Raw genomic sequence first — 20,470 nt, 5'->3', positions numbered from 1 at the left:
TGATAATACAGTATACTGTAATATCTTATACTGCTTGTAAGACTACTGTTCAGTTTTACCTTCAGCTGAATATTTGCTGTTCTTTAAAGCCAGGTGACCATACTGGGTGTAAGTCTCTGTCTCCTGGCCCACTGCCCTCATAAGGTCTGCTGTGATTCTGCCCAAAGGCAAGTCTGCCCTTCCTTTTAGTAACATCCTTCTCATAAATCTCTAAAGTTAACACCAGCTCTTCAAAGTGACCATTCACAGGTAAGATAACTGGAAGAATGTTAAACTTTAATACATTTTCAGTTCATCCCTCAAAGCCTTGGTTTGAATTCTGAAAAAGAAGAGTCTGACTCCAGTTTGTCAAAAGAGATCAGTAGGAATTTATTATTTGCTTTTGATACATGTACAACTCTTTCTTTCTTTCTGCCATTGTTCCACTGATCAGTCACTGGCAGTAATTTCAAACTGAACTCCAAATGGAGGTCCTCCAACACAGAAATGTTTCTGAAACACCGTAATTATGAGTTGAGAACATGTTGTGCTGGAGATAGGCTTGTGGCATGAGTAGCTTTTAGCTGGACCGGTGCCAGCTTCACATTAGGAGATTTGTAAAGTTATGTTGAACAAAGAACATAGGTAGAAGTCATCCCTTGAAAACAAATGCTCCAATTACCAAAAGAGATTAAAAACAGGCCAGAAGGATAAATACATAAATACAAGAATGCCTTTGCTTCACAAGCAGACTGCTAAAACTGGATCTAAACAATGAGAGAAAAGAAAGAAGGTGCAGATGATGAGTTAAACACATGGAACCAGAAAAACACCTCATCATATCGGTGACAATCTGGATGAGCGAATCACGGCAATAAAATGCACAGAACAGAGAGTTAAGATGGAAAATAATTACTGCAGTGCTTGCTGAATTTATCATGGCTCATGCATTCAGACGTTTGCTTCCCTCTTCTCTGGCTCATGTGCTACATTTCTCAAAGTTATGCCACTTTCTTATGAGAATCCCAGCCTATACATTACATGTTCTCTTTTTTAATACTGAGATGAACAACTTCACAGTAAAATGCAGTTAAGTTAGATAAGTTGAATGACTTTAGGAAGCACATTTAGTCAAAGACAGAGTTGATCAGCAAATGGAGTTCACCCTGAATAACAAAGGGAATGTGCTGTTATGCATAACGACAGAGTGATGAACTGCTTGAGAAGTAGGCATTAAGATCAAGATTGACAGGTTTTCTTCCAGCAGTTGTTTTAGATTCGGGATGATCTACAATTTGACAAAAAAAGAAAAAAATCTTAAGGTAACAACACAGCATATTGTGAGCTGTGCTTGGTTTCCTACTTTTGACATGTGGCAGCAAGTCCTTTTTTCATATAAATAATGCTAAAAACACAAGTCTCCCTCTCACTCACATCAGAACTGTCACAAGAGTTTCTAAAAACCTAGGAGACACATACAGTACATAGCGTAGCCTGCATACATACAAATATACATATATGCAAATACACAAAAACAATAACCCCTCCATGTTAGAATAATTGCATTTCTGGATCTGAAATCATAATTTCATATAAAAATATATAAAAAATAAAAGTAAAAGTAAAAAAAAAAAAAAAAAAAAAAGGGTCCTCTGATTTGGTGAGAAAAACAAAAATCTCCATTGCTGTTCAACTGTGTGATGCATTGCTAGTTCAAAGAATCAGTGTCTGCGTGAACACACACCGTTTGTCTGTCCATGGGATTCACACACATGTCCAGAGGCCATTTTAAAGAGGCCACTGGATGAGTTTAATACTGGAGTGTAAAAATGTCACTGACACAAAGAGAGGAACAAGGTCCTTAGCTCTCTGGCCAGCCAGCGAGGGAACATGAAAACTACACATCTATCTATCTACACACTAAGGGATCTCTGACTGCAGGGCATGGTAAGTGCACATTCCCATGAAGAGGTCAATTTACCTCTAAACCCTGATCAGTTCACTGAGATCTGCGTCACTGTTGGCATGGAAGGTCGGGCTGGTCCTGTCAACCCAGGCACATGTTCCACTTTTGTGTATTCCTGTAACACTGCAGATCAAAGGAAGTACTTCAAAGAATGCAAATATAATACCACCAGACGGTTAGGTATGTCTTTGTGGCTGCGTTTATTGTCCAAACTCCATATGGTACGACGCTTGAAATAAACATCACACCATTTCTGTCTGGACATTTGTCAAACCTTCATCCTCATGATGAAAACAATGGTTTCTGAGAATGACAGTACAACTGACGTCTCCACTTGCCCTCCTTTTATCCCAGGAAAAAGAACAGTCAAAAGGATGCGCCATCATGCTTTGTTCAGGTTGTCTGTCTGAAAATTCTTACTTAAATAGTTTTTCTATCATATTCTCATCTCGCGATCCGGACTCTGGTCCAGTGAGGGCTCCCTGGTGCTTATCATGGATGCTGAGGGCCCCTGATTGACACCAAAGGGAGAAACAGCTGGAGATCGAGCTGCCAAAGGAGACAGCGAAGGGGAGAAGCTGGGGGACATTGCTGCTGATGAAATGGATCCCTCGTGACTGATAGGGGACCTGCGGAGTGAAGCCAAGTGGGGGAATGTCCGTCCAATGACAGGGACCTTTGGGGGGACTGACATGGCCCCTGGGTGAGCCACTGATGTTATGAGCGGTGGAGGGTCAATTCTGGGTTTTGGATCCATTTTGTGCTTTGGCTGGAAGGGTTGTCGAGGATTCTGGCTCTGCATGGCAGTTTCATCTTTCAGCCTGGCAATCTCCGTGAAGACATTGGCCAGAGGCTGGAACTGAGGGCACCAGTTTAGAAGGTAATCCCAGTTATAGCTTCCGCGGAGCTCCTCGTCACTGGCAACGATAGCTGTGAGGGAACCATCCACTGAAGGTTTGCCATCCTCAGGGAAGGGGTAATCCTTTGGGAGGGAAATGTTGAGGCCACGACCTACTCCAAGGAACCCTCCTCCCTCGTCCCTATAGACTGGGAGTTGACCAGAGAGCAAGGTCCCACTGAGACTGCCTCCCAGTTTCTTTCCTTTGAACCAGGTGCTGCCTTCCAAAGCAGCAGGCTCACAGGAAATATCAGAGAGCTGGTCGGCATCCTGCTGGATTCCAGAGTCTGGTCCTCTGGCAGTGATGTGCTCCTGCATGGACGAGGTGATGGAGGCGACACGGGGGTACTCGTTTATCATCCTGATCTCATCATCCTCCGCTGCCTCAGCTGATCCTCTTCCACTGGAGTGAGAGGGATCCAGAGAGCCCCCTCTAGTGTAGGGTCCACCACCGGCCCCACCCTGATCTCCAGTATAGCCCGGCAAGGCCTGGTGGTAGATCCTCTCCCCTCCTTGTCCTGAGTTGCATTCGTCCAATTTCTGCAGAGCTGTTCCTGAGGCTGCAGTTCTGTTTCCTGCTTCCTGGGCTTTCTTCCTCCTTCGCGACTTGACAAGGAACACGACCACAGCCATGACCACAAGCAACACGATAAAACCAAGAGACACAGCAATGATGCTAATCAGCAGGATGTTGACATCGGTGACAAGGCCATAGTTGGTGTTTGTGACATCGATGGAGACCTGGGCTGTAGCAGTGCGAGATGCATCAAGAGGACTGTGAGCTTTTACGTCCAGAGTCATGAGCCTCGTTTCCCGTTTGGTCCTGCCAGAGCCGCTGCTACTACTGCTGCCTGAGCCGTCCAACTTGAGGAAAATGACCCCAGTGGTTTTGTTTACATCAAAGTACTGAGAACTGGTGGGAAGAGAATAGAGAACAATGCCATCCACCCCTCCATCCTCATCATTTGCCTGGACCTGGCCAATACTCTGGCCCTTCTTAGCTCCCTCTGGGACTTCAAAGGAGAAATCAGACGACGTGAAGAGTGGGTCATACTCATCCTCGCCTGTGACAAACACCTGTACAGTTACAGTTGCGGAGTGGTTTCCTGAATCTACCGCCACCGCTACAAAGTTAAAGGAGTTCACCTTCTCAAAGTCAAAGGGAATTCTGCTTTTGATTTCTCCAGAATTCTGGTCCACAGTGAAGCTGTCTTTTCCCACCACAGACCGCTCCATGATGTAGTACTTCAGTTGGCCATACACTCCTGTGTCATGGTCTATGGCATGTAGAAATGTCACAGCTGAGTTTGCTGGTTGGTTTTCTTTGATACTGACCGTCAGGACCTCCACAGGAAAGAACGGATGATTGTCATTTACATCTTTGACCTCGACAATAACTGGAGCTAGGGCAAAGTGACCTTGTCCGTCTGTGGCCTGGATGATGACAACATGTGTTGACCGGTGCTCACGGTCGAGTGCTCGCTGAAGCCGTAAGGCTCCAGTCCACTGGTCCATGGTAAACAAGTTCACCTCGTCCCCAGAGCTGATAGTGTACTGGACCTCAGCATGGGGAGTTGAGTCTGGGTCTGGCAAAAAGACAAAGACAGAGTACAATTAATTAACTTGGAGACGAAGTAAGAGAGGAATATTTGAAAAGGGAATAGTAAATGAGAGATAACTGGACAAAAAGGAAAACTTTTGCCCACCTGTAGCAGTCAGTCGTATGATCTCAGTCCCAGCGGCAGCTCCCTCATTCAGTGACACAGCATATTCTGCTCTGCTGAAAACTGGAGGGTTATCATTCACATCACCAATGGTGATCACCGCAGCAACACTAGAGCTCCTCTGGGGCACACCACGGTCTGACACAACCACTGTGAGGTTGTAAAGTGGCTTGGTTTCGAAGTCAAGCCCCTCGGCCAACAGCAGAGTCCCGACTGTCTGAAAGCCCCGCCCCTCCAGGAACCGTACACTGCTTTCGATCTGGAATGCATTTCCTTCATTTCCGTTGGCAATAGCAAAGTCAAAGCCACAGTTTTCTCGTGAGAGGTCACTGTCAAAGGCCTCAAAAGTCAGAACTGTTGACCCTGGGATGGTATCCTCAGAAACTGTAGCCCTGCAGAAAGAGAAACATGCCATTTGTAAGGCCAGCTGCTGAGGTTAAATAATAACACAACCAGAATCTTATGAATGTAGACTGACCTGTAATCTGATTGGTGAAACACAGGAGCGTTGTCATTGACGTCAGAGATTTGGACCTGGACAGTGGTGAGGGAGGAGAGCGATGGCGACCCTCCATCACGAGCTTCAATAACAATACTGACTGAAGGACGTTCAGGGTCAAACTCCGCTCTGTGATTGATGAACAGGGTTCCTGGACACCAAGGGCAAAGAGATAGATTCAGAACATTGTGCTTTCAAAATGTAATAATTTCAACTACATCAGGGAGGATGCCAGTGCTGTCTACCGTTGTTGGGATCAATGTAGAATCCCTCCTGGGTTGATGACGTCACTCTGTAGGTGATCTTTCCGTTCTCTCCAGAGTCCCTGTCAGTCGCTGTTACTGTGATGACTACACTTCCTGGTGGTGTGTGCTCAGGCAGAGTTACCTGAAGTACAGAGATATAAATAACAACATTAAAGCATCAGGGCAAAAGAAACAAATGAGTCAACAACAGTTTGCAGAACTACTGTAATAAATGTCCCTAAAGTGAACAGGGACTAAACTCAGAAAGGGGAAAATTGTATTTTATATTTTATTTCCTGTTTTTCCTTTCCTTGTGCTAATGTTGAAGTCATTTCCTGGGACAAAGAAGAAAATATTATATAGGCTGATCTCTGCAACCTTTCCCCGGTCAATATTAGGAAGTTAACTTTTATAACCCCTCTATGTGCACCTTGTTACTGTACATGTGTTTTTTTACAGTGTGTGTACATGTCTACAAGTTCAATGTTCTCCTCCTGCTGTAGTGTGTTGCAGAGGAACTGTTTCTGAATTCAAACTGTTTCTTTAATCAAACATCAAAATTTAACACACATATTCTGTAAATTTCCTCAGGCAGCAAATAGTATCTAATGGACACATCAGACTTCTTAGAACACACTTTTAATTTGGTATATAATTATCATACCTGCATAAAACAGAGCATTAGTTTGATTTTAAAGCCACCTTACCTGATAGAGATCATGGGTGAATGCAGGTGCATTGTCATTAATATCCTCCACCAGTATTGTAATGTTAGCCTCAGTTTGGTGCTGGCTGTCTGTGGCTCTGACAGTCAGGGTGTACCACGTCTTCTCCTCAAAGTCCAGAGGGGCAGTGAGTGATACGCCTCCACTGTAGCGGTGAATCCCAAACTTGCCTAAGGCTGTTGGGTCCAGCTGCAAGGAGTAGGAGAGGGCAGGACTGGAGTCGACATCGTTACCCGTCACAAGAGTGATCTCTGAGCCAATCAACATATCTGATAGATAGAGAAAGAGAATGAACAAAAAATTGTTAGCTGCATTAAAACTTCTGGTGGATAAAAGTATGATTTTTGTAAATGTTATAATGTAACAGCCATGATGCAGTAACCCTCCTTAAACACACCTGTCTTGTGACAGAATTTGTTTTGTAAATGTAGAAAAATTAAGATACATAACCAGAAAGATTGAATTTCTTTCAAATTAAAGTACTTACTCTCTGGGATGCGGATTTCCTGAGGCAAGGGAATAGTGGGACTGTTGTCATTCTGGTCAACAATGATCACTGTTAATGTGGCCGAACCAGCCATTCGTGGACTTCCTCTATCAGTTGCTGTAACTACAAGCCTATGGGTGGACAGAAAAAAAGAGGTTTTCCAAAAAGGCTCTTATTTCATGTGTAGTTTTTAAAGCTGACAGAAGAGTAACACAAAACATGTTACAGTGAACAGGAGATGATTTACAGAGTTTGAAATTGCAGCTTTGATACATCTGGCATGCGGATATTGGTTCGCACTGGTGCCAATAACTTCAATGAGTGAATATGATTCATGATGTAGTACGTCCTTTTTCCTATATGCATTTTTACCTATGTGTATACACAATTCACTTTGCCTGTACACCGCCATTCAGCAGTTAAAACATTTATTACAGGTAAAATATATATCCATCCCCAAAACGTGCACTGGTTGTTGGAGAGGTTTATTCAACCACAGATCTGTCCTCACTTGGTCTGGGTAAAGATCTCACGGTCCATGATGGCCGCTGTGGTGATGCTTCCTGTCATCGGGTCGATCTTGAACAGGCCGCTCATGCCTGATGACTGGATGGAGTAAGTCACCTGACCATTTTGGCCCTGATCCACATCCTCAGCCATCACCTGGAAGAAGGTAGAGGAGAGGGAAAAACGGGAGCGTGATGAAAATTAATTTTTACTCTTGGGAAATCTCCAGTGAGGCTAATCCCTGTGTGACTTTTGCATTATTGATTATTTTTTGCATTATTGATTATTTTGCATTTAAAATACTGGCCCTATTTCCATGAAACTTGGAGAAAGGGTGTTTCATGGACCAAGGAAGAACCCAATACATTTCTGAGTGGATCCAAATCACAGGACATTATTTTTCATCTATGAAAGCGGCCTTGGCAGAAGTCTGCGCTCTGAGAGTGGCCTTCCTGCTTATTGTTCAGTTTTTATATTTAAAAGTACCTGTATGATTGGCATCTGATAACCCTGTGCTTCTCTCATGTAGGCCACATAGTTCTGCAGCTGAAAGCGAGGAAGGTTGTCATTGACATCCTGCAGGATCAAGTTGATAGCCATGAAAGATGTGGAGGACACTGTTTCAGCCTTCACAACTAGACGGAGTCTGGGGCTGTCTTCAAAGTCCAGACCCTTGGGGCTCTGCACCATGATTTCACCTGTAGATCACATCAAAAAATCATCAAATGGGTGATTTAACTGTTTGTGTTATAGTTTTCACCACTCATCTATAGGACATAATACTTAAAAATGATTGCGTTTTATTTTAAGTTTCACCTGTTGCGGAGATGATGCGGAAGGACTGCTTTCTATTCCCACTGAACAGGCTATAGCTAATATCCTTATGTGTGCCATCCGGGTGTTGAGCCTGAGCCTGAGCCACAGCAGTGCCTGAATTTTCAAAGAAGAGCAGAGAAAAATGTCCTTAACTGTGACAGCAGAGAGTAAAGTGTAAATTTAGGAAATTTGCCTGAGATGATTATTCTAATCCCTAATAATACAGTATTAATCCCAGACCTTGTACAGCGTTCTCCTGTAGGCTGACGTCTCTGGCATTCCTAGAGAAGCGAATACCGCTGTACTCCACCTCCTTCACGTAAATCACAACCACTCCTTGTGCAGACTGAGCTGGACTGCCCTGGTCCATGGCCTCCACTATCAGGGTCCTCTGAGCCTGGGTCAGATCCCCCAGTGGCTTGGTGGCCTGGATCTCGCCAGTCAGGGAGTTGATGCTGAAGCCCTTGACTGGCATGGCGAAACGGTAAAAAACTGAACCGTTGGCTCCAAAGTCTTTATCCTCGGCCTTCATGGTGGCTAGAACCCGCTGGGAACGCCTGCTGGACACTTCGATGACCAGCGGATCCTGGAGGAAGAAGGGGGTGTTGTCGTTGACATCTAGGATGGTTACTGTCACCTAGAAGGAAGAGGTCACATGTGGGTTAAGTGCTAAATTAATTGCTAATCTATTGCTAATGTGATGTTGGTTAAAAAAAGAAAAATCACATGTGAATCATAAAGTAAAGTAAACACCTTCAATATCTATACCATCATTTACCTGAGCAGAGGTGTTCCTGGGTTCAGCAGGTGAAAGGTCAACAGCAAAAACCTGGAAGCTGTATGAGGCCAATTTTTCCCGGTCCAGAGGTGCTGATGTGGTGATAACGCCAGTGCTATCATCCACACTGAACGCTCCGTGCGCCTCTCGGCTTAGAAAGTACAGAACCTTCCCATTCAGGTCATCATCAGCATCTGTGGCTGACACCTGGGAATAGATCAATATATTTTTTAGGGTTAAATGATACTATTGACATATGAGGACTTTTGTTATATACTTGAGATATACATTGTGTCATTAAGACGTTTGAATAAAGCATAATTTAAATTCCCATTTACACTTACCTCCAGGACTTTGGAACCCTCTGCAGCATCCTCTGACACTTCCACAGAGTAACTACTCCTGCTGAAGACAGGGCTGTTGTCATTGACATCCAGCACTTTGACTTCCAGCATGACAGTAGTGCTGAGAGCAGGGCTGCCTCGGTCCGTGGCCACCACCTCCAGAGTATATTCAGCTCGCGTCTCCCTGTCTAGACCGCGTGACGTGGAAAGGGCTCCCGTGCTGGCGTGGAGGTGGAAATCTCCATCAGGGTCCCCAGCTGGATGGAGAATTCATATGGTAGAAAAAAAAATCTTTAAATATCCAAGAATTCCTGTGGACTGAGTGGTGAAAGCATATCTGCCAAATCTGCACTTTAGTCAAAGGTTGAATGTGCTCCAGACAGGTATATGGAATCTACTATATCTGAAATAAGACAGAAGAATGTCAGGAGTGAGTCCAGGGTAGGTGTTTGAAGATCTGATCTTTCATATGGTAAGAATAGAGCACTGTCAAAAGCAATACAATGGTCCAAATGTTACACGATTTCTCTCTCTACTATATACCAAATAATATTCTTGCATGCTGTCAGTATAACTTCCGATATCACCAAAAATGGTCAACGCAAACCTGATGGCTAATAAAAAAAGAGATTAAGCTGCTATAATCACATCCAGTATACACAGTGCCAATTGTTATAATCAGCCAAGGATCTGTAAATTTAAACTCAACCATTTTCAACTTGAAAAACACCAAAAATTACAAAAATGTACTGTCTTTCCCGGGGTATTGTTTTTACTTTCACATTTGACACACCCTCCTAGAGCAATTACAGTAATTGTGGTGATCTAAATCACTCTTTAAAACCATTCTATTAAAATACTTGGATTAGACACACAATACCAGTTTCTCACCAGTGATCTTGTACTCCAGCTCTCCACCAGGACCTGAGTCAGGGTCTGTGGCCTTGAGAAAGCAAAGCTCCACAGCGGCCTGGTTCTCTGGCACGTCCAGTCCGTACCATGGCTTTGCAAAAACCGGAGCGTTGTCGTTCACATCCTGCACCTCCACACGCACTACAGCCTTGGCAAAGTTAGGAGGGAGCCCTCCATCCCTGGCATACACTGATAAAAGATGCAAATTGTTAAGCTGATGAGAAGTTGAGACCCATTCAACTTTTTTAACTAATGTATTTTATTTGAGGTGTTCTGTGGCAATCAATAAGCTTGAGCTTCATTGGTATATAACAGGTTGAATTGAGTTGTGTAAGACAGTGGATCTAGTAGTACCAGTGAGAGTGTAGTGATCCTGAAGCTCTGCATCCAGTTCCCTTGTGGTGGTGATGACTCCTGTCATAGGGTTGATGATGAAGCCTTCCTCTGTCACACCTCCATATGTCACTTGGCCATTAGAACCTGCATTGAAACACAAGTCAGACACACATAAAAATAAAGATAAAAGGCTGTGCAAACTGCAAAACTGGCAATAAAGCAAATTGGCTACATTCAATATAATAGGCAGGGATATTGATGAATCCAATATATATAATGCAACTAGAAAGTTGAAATGAAAGCTCCAGAATTTTGAGGCTCTGGACGATGGTGGTAAACCACATATTTTCATTAGCATGAGTTTGTGGTTTGGTTTGAAGTGACTTTATCCATAAGTATTAGTGACCATAAGAGAAACATTGTTGGGGGTTTATCTTTTATTTATAGAAAATACTTAAATACTCTTTTTGTCCCTAATGTACTGCATGTTCCCTTTCTGTTCAGACTAAACAGAAATAATATGAAACATTAAAACCAACCTTGGTCCCTGTCAGTGGCAGTAACTGTCAAAACAGTTGTTCCTGGCCCTTGGTTTTCCATCACCTGAGCTTCAAACTCTGCTCGCTGGAACAACGGAGCTTCATCGTTCACATCAATGACCTGCACAGTCAACACCTGAGAAGTGGAGAGCTGAGGTATCCCATGATCCTCTGCCACAATGGTCAGATTGAAGATTTCCTGCTCTTCACGGTCTAGTGCTTTAAGGACGGAGAGAGAGCCTACAAGAGAGAGAAAAGAGAAAAAAGGACACTTTTAATATGCATTCAAATGTGAATCAATGCTTCAGCAGTAAACATTTACGATTAATGTTAGTGCAGGCGTGCAGAAAAACACACGCAGAGTCCAGAGTACAACCTGGAACTACATAGTTGCCAACTCAAATCAACCTCCTCTAAAATGAGGTTATTACAGTATCTGCTAGCATTTAAATCTGTTAGGCATTAGTTGGTGTTTTTATGTGTGTGTTTTACATAAATCGTGCTGGATCACATAGAATCTCTTAATAAGACCACTACTTCTCAGACTCTGGCCTCAGTTACTCTCCCACCTTTTATGCCGACACTCCACATGCCTGTCATCACTCAAACTAAAAGGAGGGTCAGTCAAAGTGAGAGGCAATATCAAATGTGTGTGTGCGTGTGTTTACTATTCACAGCAGTGTACAAGTTTAGCTGGCATGCGCTGCCTGGGACGTGTGTAATTTACAAATGACGCAGCATGCCAAACACATACAATGTGTGTGAAGCTGAGGCTCTGATGTTGCTGTGTGGTTTTGCTATGTAGCTCCCATGTTCCAGCCAAACGCAAACAGATGCAAAACATTTACTCTTTCATTCTCTTTCATGTACCAAATTTAGAGTTACTGATACTGATACAGCTGTACATAGTAACGTTTTTTATTCCTTTTGTATATTTTTATCTTGTACATTGTTGTTATTATTATTATTACTATTATACACTGCTGCTGGCTAGCTGAGAGCTGCCAAACGGAATTTCGTTGTTCACCACAATGACAATAAAAACCTCTTTATCTCTTATCTTTACAGTACCACCCATACTGTATGACAAAGGTGCTCCTACCCATGAGCTTTTATCAAACTCAGATGAAACTTCATTTCAGTTCTACCAAAGATCTCAAGATTTCCATAGATATAGTAAAAGAAATGCAGTTCTGGATCCATAAAAAGAGTTTCGGATATGATAATTCTACTTATATAGCAGATAAAATATAATATATATGATCCAAAAAGCATAAATAAAGTGTTTTATCCAGTTTTTAAGCTACATGTTAAGACGTCAAGGGTCATAGAAGAAACATCAGCTTTCAAGTGGTTATAAAACTAGCAGTAAAGCAGCTGTAATGTGAAATAACTGAAAGTTCATAGTGGCAGAGCAGACGTATAAATTTTAAGCAGTAATTTGGCTAATGATACCTCACATTAGCCAGGAAGTTTGGTAAATGTCTTTGCAAAACAAAGATAATCTGCTATTAAAGCTATTATTAACCATAAGCTTAACACCACAGTGTGAGAAACAAGCCTAGAAGTGAAACCCACCCCTGCTAATGCACCAGACACTTGACAGTAATAAGGTAAAGACTTTCTTCCATCTGGAAGCTGCATTAAGTGTGTGTTGTATGGTTCTTAATCCCATCTCAGTCAGTGCTGAGCACACCCACACCACCGAGCTCCGAGAAGATGATGAGATTACACATACACATATATAAGATATCAAAGGGTGTCCACGTCCGTAGCCCAAATTAAGATCCCTTCCCATGAAGAAATCCATCAAGAAAAGAACACTGAAGCATTATTCAAGTTAAATATTGCTCCAAGGCAATGAAAGACCATATAGTAAAGAGTGTTATGTGGGTTATGAGTGTTTTAGCAGTTGGGACCCTGTAGACGCAGCACTTCACTGGGTAATTACGATCTTCTGGAAAGTTTTGTTCATCCACGGGGCTTTCACGGGTGGGATGCTGATTATCTATCAATCATGAAACCCTACCAGAAAAGGGCTACATACTCTTCTGTGTTAAATCATTCAAAGCAGAACCGTAAATGCAGGAAATGATGTGGTGAATTTTACCCTAATCATTTCTTGATGGAGTGTAAATTGGGTATTTATGGGAAATCACCAGTCTCCACAGACCCTGTTATAGTATTGGAACATTATGATATTTTTAGATGTTGTGACTCACGCTTAACATAAGCTTACCAGTGTTGGGGTTCAGACTGAAGCGACCAGCGCCATTGCCTGCCTGGATTCTGTATGACACTCGGCCGTTTTCTCCTTCATCTACATCTCGAGCCATCACATACAAAATCACAAACCTGTCAATAAAGACACAAATTAAATGTTAGATTAGAACAAGCACTTTAAAGCTTAGGGCCATGAAAGTAAATGCTTATGATTCTTTTTTTAACAGGCCTCTTGGAAGTTCTTCCTTATTGCCAGAAAGCTGTTTTAAGGTACCAAATACTATCTACAGTGAGACAAGCTCCTCACCCTACAGGCTGATCCTCCATAACGCTGACTGCAGATGGAGAGCTGAAGACCGGAGCGTTGTCGTTATCGTCCGTCACAAACACCCGGGCGGTGACTGAACCCCAGCGCCTCTGAGAAGGATCCAGCGCCTGATCTGTGGCCCGCACCACAAGGTAAAGGGAAGGTGTTGACTCACGATCCAACTTTTGCCCAAGTGTCAGGACTCCGCTGGAGGGGTCGAGGGTCAGGAGGTCTGGCGTGTCAGGCCAGTGGTGCTCGATGGAGTAGTGCAGCTCACTGTTGGGTCCACTGGCATCCTATAAAATATGAAACAGATGAATTAGACAGTGAGTGGAAATTTTGATAAAGCAAGGACAAATCACAAAGAGAGAAAGTTCATTCTTAACTTTGGAAAAAATAATCTTGACTTTCTATTACATTTCCAGAGATTTCATCACATTTTTCACAGTTTTCATCAGTCGATGTAGTTCGCTTTCCATACTTAAGTCACATGATGACATCTGAGAAAAAGACCTTCCACTGATGTGCAATATGGTTGAAAGCTCAAAGGAAAATAACTTGTAAGTGGACCTTGACTGATAAAGCACAGGTTAACATTACACATATTCTTTAGCAGATGATATATTCTGTTTCCCACCTGATCCACAGCCTGGAAAGTATATATAGAAGCCCCTGGCTCTATGTTCTCTGGGATCACTATGGTAACGGGGTCTTCTGTGAACTGGGGAGCATGGTCATTGCTGTCCTGCACGTGGATATCCAGCTGCACCAGGTGGCTGCTGGGAAACGCCTGAGAGAAGTCAGACACTTCGATATGCAGCCTGTACCTCGACCCCTTCTCGTAGTCGAGCTCGCGCACCAAGTACACGTCGCCCTTTAAGCGGTCCACCATGAAAGTCCCGTCCCGGTCTGTCCCCCCAACAACCAGATAGGTCACCTGGCCTTCCAACATGTTAGATTCATGCTGGTCATGTGGACGGACAGAGCCAATGATGGAGCCCGGAGCAGCTCCTTCGATTGTGTTCAGGGTCATGGAGAGCATGTTGTGCTTGGGGTTGGACTGAGAGGAGCTGAGAACCTGAAGGAAAAGGTAAATAGGGTCAAACAGGCTGATTTTAATCTAAGCATGTCTTTACTTAACATGATGATTCAGATCATGTCACGCAATAATCACTCTTTTCTTTAATCATCCATGTATATGAAAAAACTGTGACAAAAACATTTCAATATATACTTTTAATAGATTAAAGATAGTAGAAATGTGTCGAGGCGAATGCTGTGCTGTGTATGTTACTGGATCTGATTTACTTTGGTATTCAGCAGACAATGAAGCTGTATGGCTCTCACCCCAGCCTATCCTTAACATAGCCTTGGGCTATCATCGGTTTCTGTTTTGTTGTTATTACTATAATAACCCTCACAGGCATACTTATTGTGCATGAAGACATTATGTACAATCCTTCCAGTAAAATATCTGATACTGCTGCATTCTGGCTTCAAGATGAGAGTCCGTGTTTGTGACCTGAGATAAAATAATGAAGGGTGAAATGCAGGGGAAAACTGGAAATATTGCAAAGCAAATAATGTAGAGCAATAAGTTCAGCCTCCATACGCCTCAGGCCGGTCAGATGGGAAACAAGTGCGTGATAGGGGGCCTTCGCCACTCGGAGCAACAGCCTCAGGGTTCGATATTGTTCTGGGACAGATCAAAGAGCCCCGAAGACAGCAAACATAAGCAGATTTTAACAAGGTCTGGTTTCATCATTTCACACACACACACACACACACACACACACACACACACACACACACACACACACACACACACACACACACACACACACACACACACACACCACACACACACCATGGCTTTCATTACCAAGATCTGTGAATGTAATGAATTGCATCTTTCTGGTGTTTTTATCAAATATGAATAGCAAAAATAAACCTAAAGGACGAGGGAAGTGCTTTGGATAAGGTAACTTAGTGTCATGTGCTGACTAAAAACTCTGACTATGTGCAAACATTTTTTAGCTAAAATGCATTCAAAAAAAGGACGTATTGACTCCTTTTTATTTTTAAAGCTAGAAAATAGAACCTTGTTATTTTATTAACTTTTGGGATAGATTGCAGTGGTGCAGCAAGCTATTCAAAGCCCACCACGAAACAAAGAGGTTTTAAATTCCAAGTGGAATTCAGCCAGGATTGAACACATTTAAATTGAGATTCGTATTGTGTTGACCACAAATGTTTGGACGTAAGACTACAGGTGCAAATCATTTGCTCAAGTACATCCCAATGTTTCAATTATCTTGAATACGATGCTTTACTATACAGTGCCAGTGAATGTGCAGAACTATTTATGCATATCCTTGGTTGTACCCAGTGCATAGAGTACACATGCACGCTAGCTAGTGTATTGTAGTATCCCTGTGTCTGATCTTACCCACACTGAAACTTTATCTCAAAATCATTATCTGGAAATGTTACCTCATGAGAGTGTTTGACTTTGTCATTTCAGTCAGTGTGCCTGTGATGTATGTATCACTGGTTGCTACCGTACAGCAGTGTATTCCCTTTCTCTTTGTTTGATTTGATGCAGCTGGCTCTCATCAAATCTCATCTGGAAACATTTGATTCCACGGTGCCTGTTTCCCCTCTGTCCACTCTTAAGTGTTGCACAGGCAGGACGCAGGCATAATCTAAGGCAAGCACTCCCGCTGTAATTAGCATCCTTTTCCTTTCTGAAATCAAATCACATAAAAACAGTGAGCTCAAAGCAAACCAACACCCATTTTTGGCTAAATGCCTCTGTGGCAGGATTTTTTTCCCCCTGCTGCTGATATGCTGGATTGACCCTCCAACAGAAAGTTCAACACAATAACTCAGTCCAGACCAGCTCCCTCCTGTAGCTCCGGGTTTCTCACCTTGGGTTTTGGTTACCCCACTAACCTTTGGAGCAGGAAACACACACTAGATTGGATAGATGATTTTGTTTGTACAGGCACAGGTTCAGTTTCTCCCCCTCTCATATTTATCTCCTTTCCGAATTCCTTTGACAGTTATACTGTTCTCATTGTGCACAGTTTGAGAAAATTACTTGCAGCAAGGAATGTAAAAGGACATAGGTAATGTGTGGATGTGACAGTTTTAAGTTTGGCCACCAGATCGGCCTTTTGTTTCCCACTGCCCAATGCTTCACAAATGTTTTGAAGACACACCACAAATGCAGCTGGATGATGGATGTTTACCTGTATCCGTAGCTGGCAGGTGGAGCTGAGGCCAGGTGTGCCGTGGTCAGCAGCAGTCACAGTGAAGGCATACTCGGCTCGCTCGGCCCATCTCAGAGGGGAAGCGGTTTTAAGCTCGCCGCTGGTCGGGTTAAGGGAGAAACGTTCTGCTCTGGAGCCTTCACAGGATGCAACATATATGGATATCAGCTCGGATTCTTAAGGTAATGATGATGAAACACTGGATAAACAGACTTTAACGAGTGGTTGAAATGTAACTGATGACTCACCTGATAATGAGTAGTATACGGTCCCATTCTCTCCCTCGTCTGGGTCTTTAGCGGTCACTGTCCCTAAGACTGTCCCGGATGGAAGCCCCTCCATCACCTACAATGGAGAAGGATTGATATATATAAATATTATTTTCTTTCTCCGACATACTGTGCCTTTTTTGTGTACATTATCCTCCTATTATGATTATTTATATTCCTTACCTTGCCCCTCTAGCACTATGATTGTTGCTTATAAACCATAGAATAACTCTATACAGCCTTCAAAAATCAAGAGTAACTCCAAGATTTTTTTAAAGTAAAACAGTTAATCGAAACTCCAACATAATAAGTAAAGTAAGTTGGGGAATGAAGGTAACAAAACCTATTGCTGCTGTCATATGAAATCCTAGCTAGCATAGCAATTCTCTAAGGTTTGAGTTATAGATCTCTTTCTGCCCTCACCAGATTTATCTAATCTCCCTTCATTCTCACCTGATGGAGCAGCTCCCTGTCCAGCCTGGCATGACTGAAACTGGGGGCGTGGTCGTTTTCGTCCAGCACACTGATATGAGCGGTGCCGGTGGCGCTGCGAGGAGGCGTGCCCCCGTCCTGTACGACCACAACAAGCTGGTAGCTGGACTGCTGCTCTCTGTCCAGGGCCAGACGGGTGCTAATCTCCCCTGAAGACAAAGAGAAGGAGAGAAGGCCTTAGCGTGCATTACTTGCAATAGTTAGGGAATAACTACCCTGTTAATTTAATTGTCTCACAGCAAATCATTGATTCCTCAAGGGAAATCATGTTTGTATTAGTCCTGCTTATGGAGTAATTACAACTCAACAAGTGTAACACAATTACAGCAAACTGCTTCATACTATTACTGTTCTTAAATTCAAATATATTTGCTATGTGATGGTGTTTTGATTCACCTGTTTGTGAGTTGATCTGAAAGTGCCTGTCGCTGTGCAGCAGCCTGTAGGTGAGTCGAGCATTTAGTCCTGCATCTTTGTCCGTTGCAGACACCCTTCCAAAGCCTGTCCCTGCCAGCAGGTTCTCTCTGACAGCCAGGAACACCCTCTCCTGGCTCAGTCTTGGGGAATTGTCATTCTCATCAGTTACCGTCACCCTGACTGTGGCACTGCCAGTTCTCCCCATCCCTCCTGGACCTGAAGTTGCCAGGACAGTCAACAGGTACATGTCTTTGACCTCTCGGTCCAGAGAGCTACGAACAAACAGCCACCCACTGTCTGGCATGATGCCAAAACCAGCGGCGTCACCGTCAGGCCTCAGCCGGTAGGAAATAGAGGATGAAGAAGATGAGGAGGAGCTTCCTCCATTCCCTGAAGCCTCTCTGTTGAGTGCTCGAACCTGGAGGAAACGTGTGTTGAGAGGGGTGTTCTCCCGTAGCTCCACGCGGTAGGTCAGGGTGTCAAAGTTGGGGCCTTGTGCATCTTGCGCTTGGATGTGGACTACAAGGGTGAAGGTGGAGCTGAGCTGAGGCGCCCCGCCATCCTTTGCAACCACCTGAAGGTCATAGCGTGGAACACTTTCATAAGAAAGACTCCCAATCAGACGTACCTCCCCGCTGCCCCGGTCAACACCAAACGTCCTCTGGCCGCTGCTGCCTGCAGCCCCAGCAGAGACCAGGTCAAAGCTGAGCTGACCGTTATGACCCGAGTCCTTGTCGGTGGCCCGAATGCTGTAGATAACGGTCCCCATTTTGGTGATCTCAGGTAAAAGCAGGGACTCTGATGAGGAGGGGAGGAAAGTGGGGGCATTGTCATTGACGTCTGATATGGTAATTCGTACCCGGCTGGTTCCATACGCTGGAGGAGAGCCGGAGCGCGCCTGGATCTCCAGGTCAAGACTGGAGCAGGTCTCGTGGTCCAGAGGAAGGGCAGTGCGGATGGTACCAGAGGCTGTGTCCACTGTGAAGTAACCATCAGGGTCTCCGGAGGAGATGGAGTAAAAAATATCCTTAGAAACGCCTGCATGGAAGACACAGAGAAAGCCAAAGAAGTGAGAAAAGGACAATCACAAAGGGTTTAGGGTTGCAAAATATCCTAAAATGAAACCCAGGGTGTTTACAATAATTAAAAAAGAGAAAAGCAGCAAATAATATTGTTTGGAAGCACTTATTAGGAATTTTTGCTGGATAATTTCTGCGTATAATTAATCAACTAAACATTTCACCGCAAGACGGGACGTAAAGAGTTTCAATATACTTTATGCAGCTGTTGATTATCCAAATGTCCTCAGTATAATGAAAACATATCCGACACATGAAAAATTCAGATGACAGATCCATATCCGCTTCCAGTTGACAGGGATGTGGTGTGTTTATTATTATTGTAAGTGTTAACGAAGGGCTAGATTCACTCAAAGTGGATGAGGGGGTAGAATCACTGAAATCCCTGTACAGTTACACAGACAGAGATAAGTGTTCATCTGTCCTCTACACCACGGAGAACACTTCATTCTGACTCCCACTCAGACTTACAGGCCCATCTAAATTCATTTCTCCATCAATAACACTGAGAGAAAATAAAAGTCTGGCAAAAGTGAAAATAATCCCCTGTAAAGCCCAGGCTTTGAGATGAATGGGATTTCCTAATGGAGTGTATGCTCTTATTGCTCGAGTATTTGTACAACTGCTGGAGTGAGAAGGGAGACATCATACACTTTGCAGCCCATTAGTGCATTTGTGTCTTTGTCGGAAAGATAAAACCAGTTAGGCACATAAAACCGGTTTCCTCTGGCAAATCATGCCAGGTAAATTGTTAGAAGCAAGCCTGCTATGAGCAAACGCAGAAAAGACATCTACGAAGAGAAAATAATCAACAACTAGACAGAACAGGTCGTCCTCACCAGTCTTGGTAGCAGCTCGGACCACTCCCACCGCCGTCCCTCTGAGGACGTCCTCGGACACAGTGAAGAAATACTGGGCCTGGTCAAACACAGGAGACGCCACCGAGCCTCCCACCACACTCACGTTTACCCTGGCATTGACCGGCGCCGTCAGACCACCGCCATCCTCGGCTGATATCACCATGGAGATAACCGTGTTGGCTTTGCCATGGAGAGAGCGAGAGAGAGAAATCACGCCTGCAGAGGGAGAAAGATAAGTAGGGAAGACAAATTAATCTATATCCAAGCAGACATGTTTCACAAGACCTCATCTATGTTTGTTCAGTATGTGTGGTTCTTAGTGATACACACACACACACACACACACACACACACACACACATACACATACACAACACACACACACACACACACACACACACACACACACACACACACACACACACACACACACACACACACACACATACCCGTGTCCTTGTTGAGAGTGAAGAAACCAGTTCCTCCTGCAGGCACTGTGCGGTAGGTCACCCTGCCGTTTTCCCCAGCATCAGGGTCATTCGCTGTTACCTTGACAACGGAGGTTCCCGGGGCACTATGGGTACTGAGACTGACTGTGTAGAGGACTGGATAAAAAGTGGGCCGGTTGTCATTGATGTCCACCACAGACACTCGCACACGTGCTACTGAGCTCAGGCCGCCCTGTAAAAAAAAAAATGTATCAGGTTAGATTTGATGAAAGATATTTGCATTACGAGTACACAAGATCACAAAAGTAGGCACCACTGCTGTAATGATATTAGGGATCTTAACT

The 20,470-nt window shown here is 43.8% G+C and overlaps 1 protein-coding gene across 1 annotated transcript in view; it reads right to left on the bottom strand.

Annotated features, from left to right (window-relative positions):
- Positions 1-367: 367 nt before the first annotated feature.
- dchs1b (dachsous cadherin-related 1b) overlaps positions 368-20,470 on the bottom strand; it is an 80,284-nt gene continuing 60,181 nt past the window's right edge. Inside the window, exons 6-29 of the mRNA XM_054625928.1 lie at positions 20,127-20,358; positions 19,657-19,893; positions 17,718-18,776; positions 17,283-17,470; positions 16,809-16,905; positions 16,540-16,697; positions 13,923-14,363; positions 13,286-13,581; positions 12,995-13,110; positions 10,756-10,995; positions 10,235-10,360; positions 9,860-10,069; positions 8,969-9,225; positions 8,625-8,831; positions 8,087-8,483; positions 7,847-7,960; positions 7,517-7,728; positions 7,035-7,186; positions 6,524-6,654; positions 6,019-6,305; positions 5,312-5,453; positions 5,046-5,217; positions 4,550-4,959; positions 368-4,429 (exon numbers count right to left, since the gene is read on the bottom strand). Coding sequence (XP_054481903.1) covers positions 2,382-4,429; positions 4,550-4,959; positions 5,046-5,217; positions 5,312-5,453; positions 6,019-6,305; positions 6,524-6,654; positions 7,035-7,186; positions 7,517-7,728; positions 7,847-7,960; positions 8,087-8,483; positions 8,625-8,831; positions 8,969-9,225; positions 9,860-10,069; positions 10,235-10,360; positions 10,756-10,995; positions 12,995-13,110; positions 13,286-13,581; positions 13,923-14,363; positions 16,540-16,697; positions 16,809-16,905; positions 17,283-17,470; positions 17,718-18,776; positions 19,657-19,893; positions 20,127-20,358 — 7,929 coding nt within the window. The 3' untranslated portion in view covers positions 368-2,381. The remainder of the gene's footprint in view (positions 4,430-4,549; positions 4,960-5,045; positions 5,218-5,311; positions 5,454-6,018; positions 6,306-6,523; positions 6,655-7,034; positions 7,187-7,516; positions 7,729-7,846; positions 7,961-8,086; positions 8,484-8,624; positions 8,832-8,968; positions 9,226-9,859; positions 10,070-10,234; positions 10,361-10,755; positions 10,996-12,994; positions 13,111-13,285; positions 13,582-13,922; positions 14,364-16,539; positions 16,698-16,808; positions 16,906-17,282; positions 17,471-17,717; positions 18,777-19,656; positions 19,894-20,126; positions 20,359-20,470) is intronic.

The sequence above is a fragment of the Anoplopoma fimbria genome, chromosome 24 (genome assembly GCF_027596085.1).
Source record: "Anoplopoma fimbria isolate UVic2021 breed Golden Eagle Sablefish chromosome 24, Afim_UVic_2022, whole genome shotgun sequence".
NCBI classification, from domain to species: domain Eukaryota; kingdom Metazoa; phylum Chordata; class Actinopteri; order Perciformes; family Anoplopomatidae; genus Anoplopoma; species Anoplopoma fimbria.
This window is presented reverse-complemented; position numbering and strand designations above follow the sequence as displayed.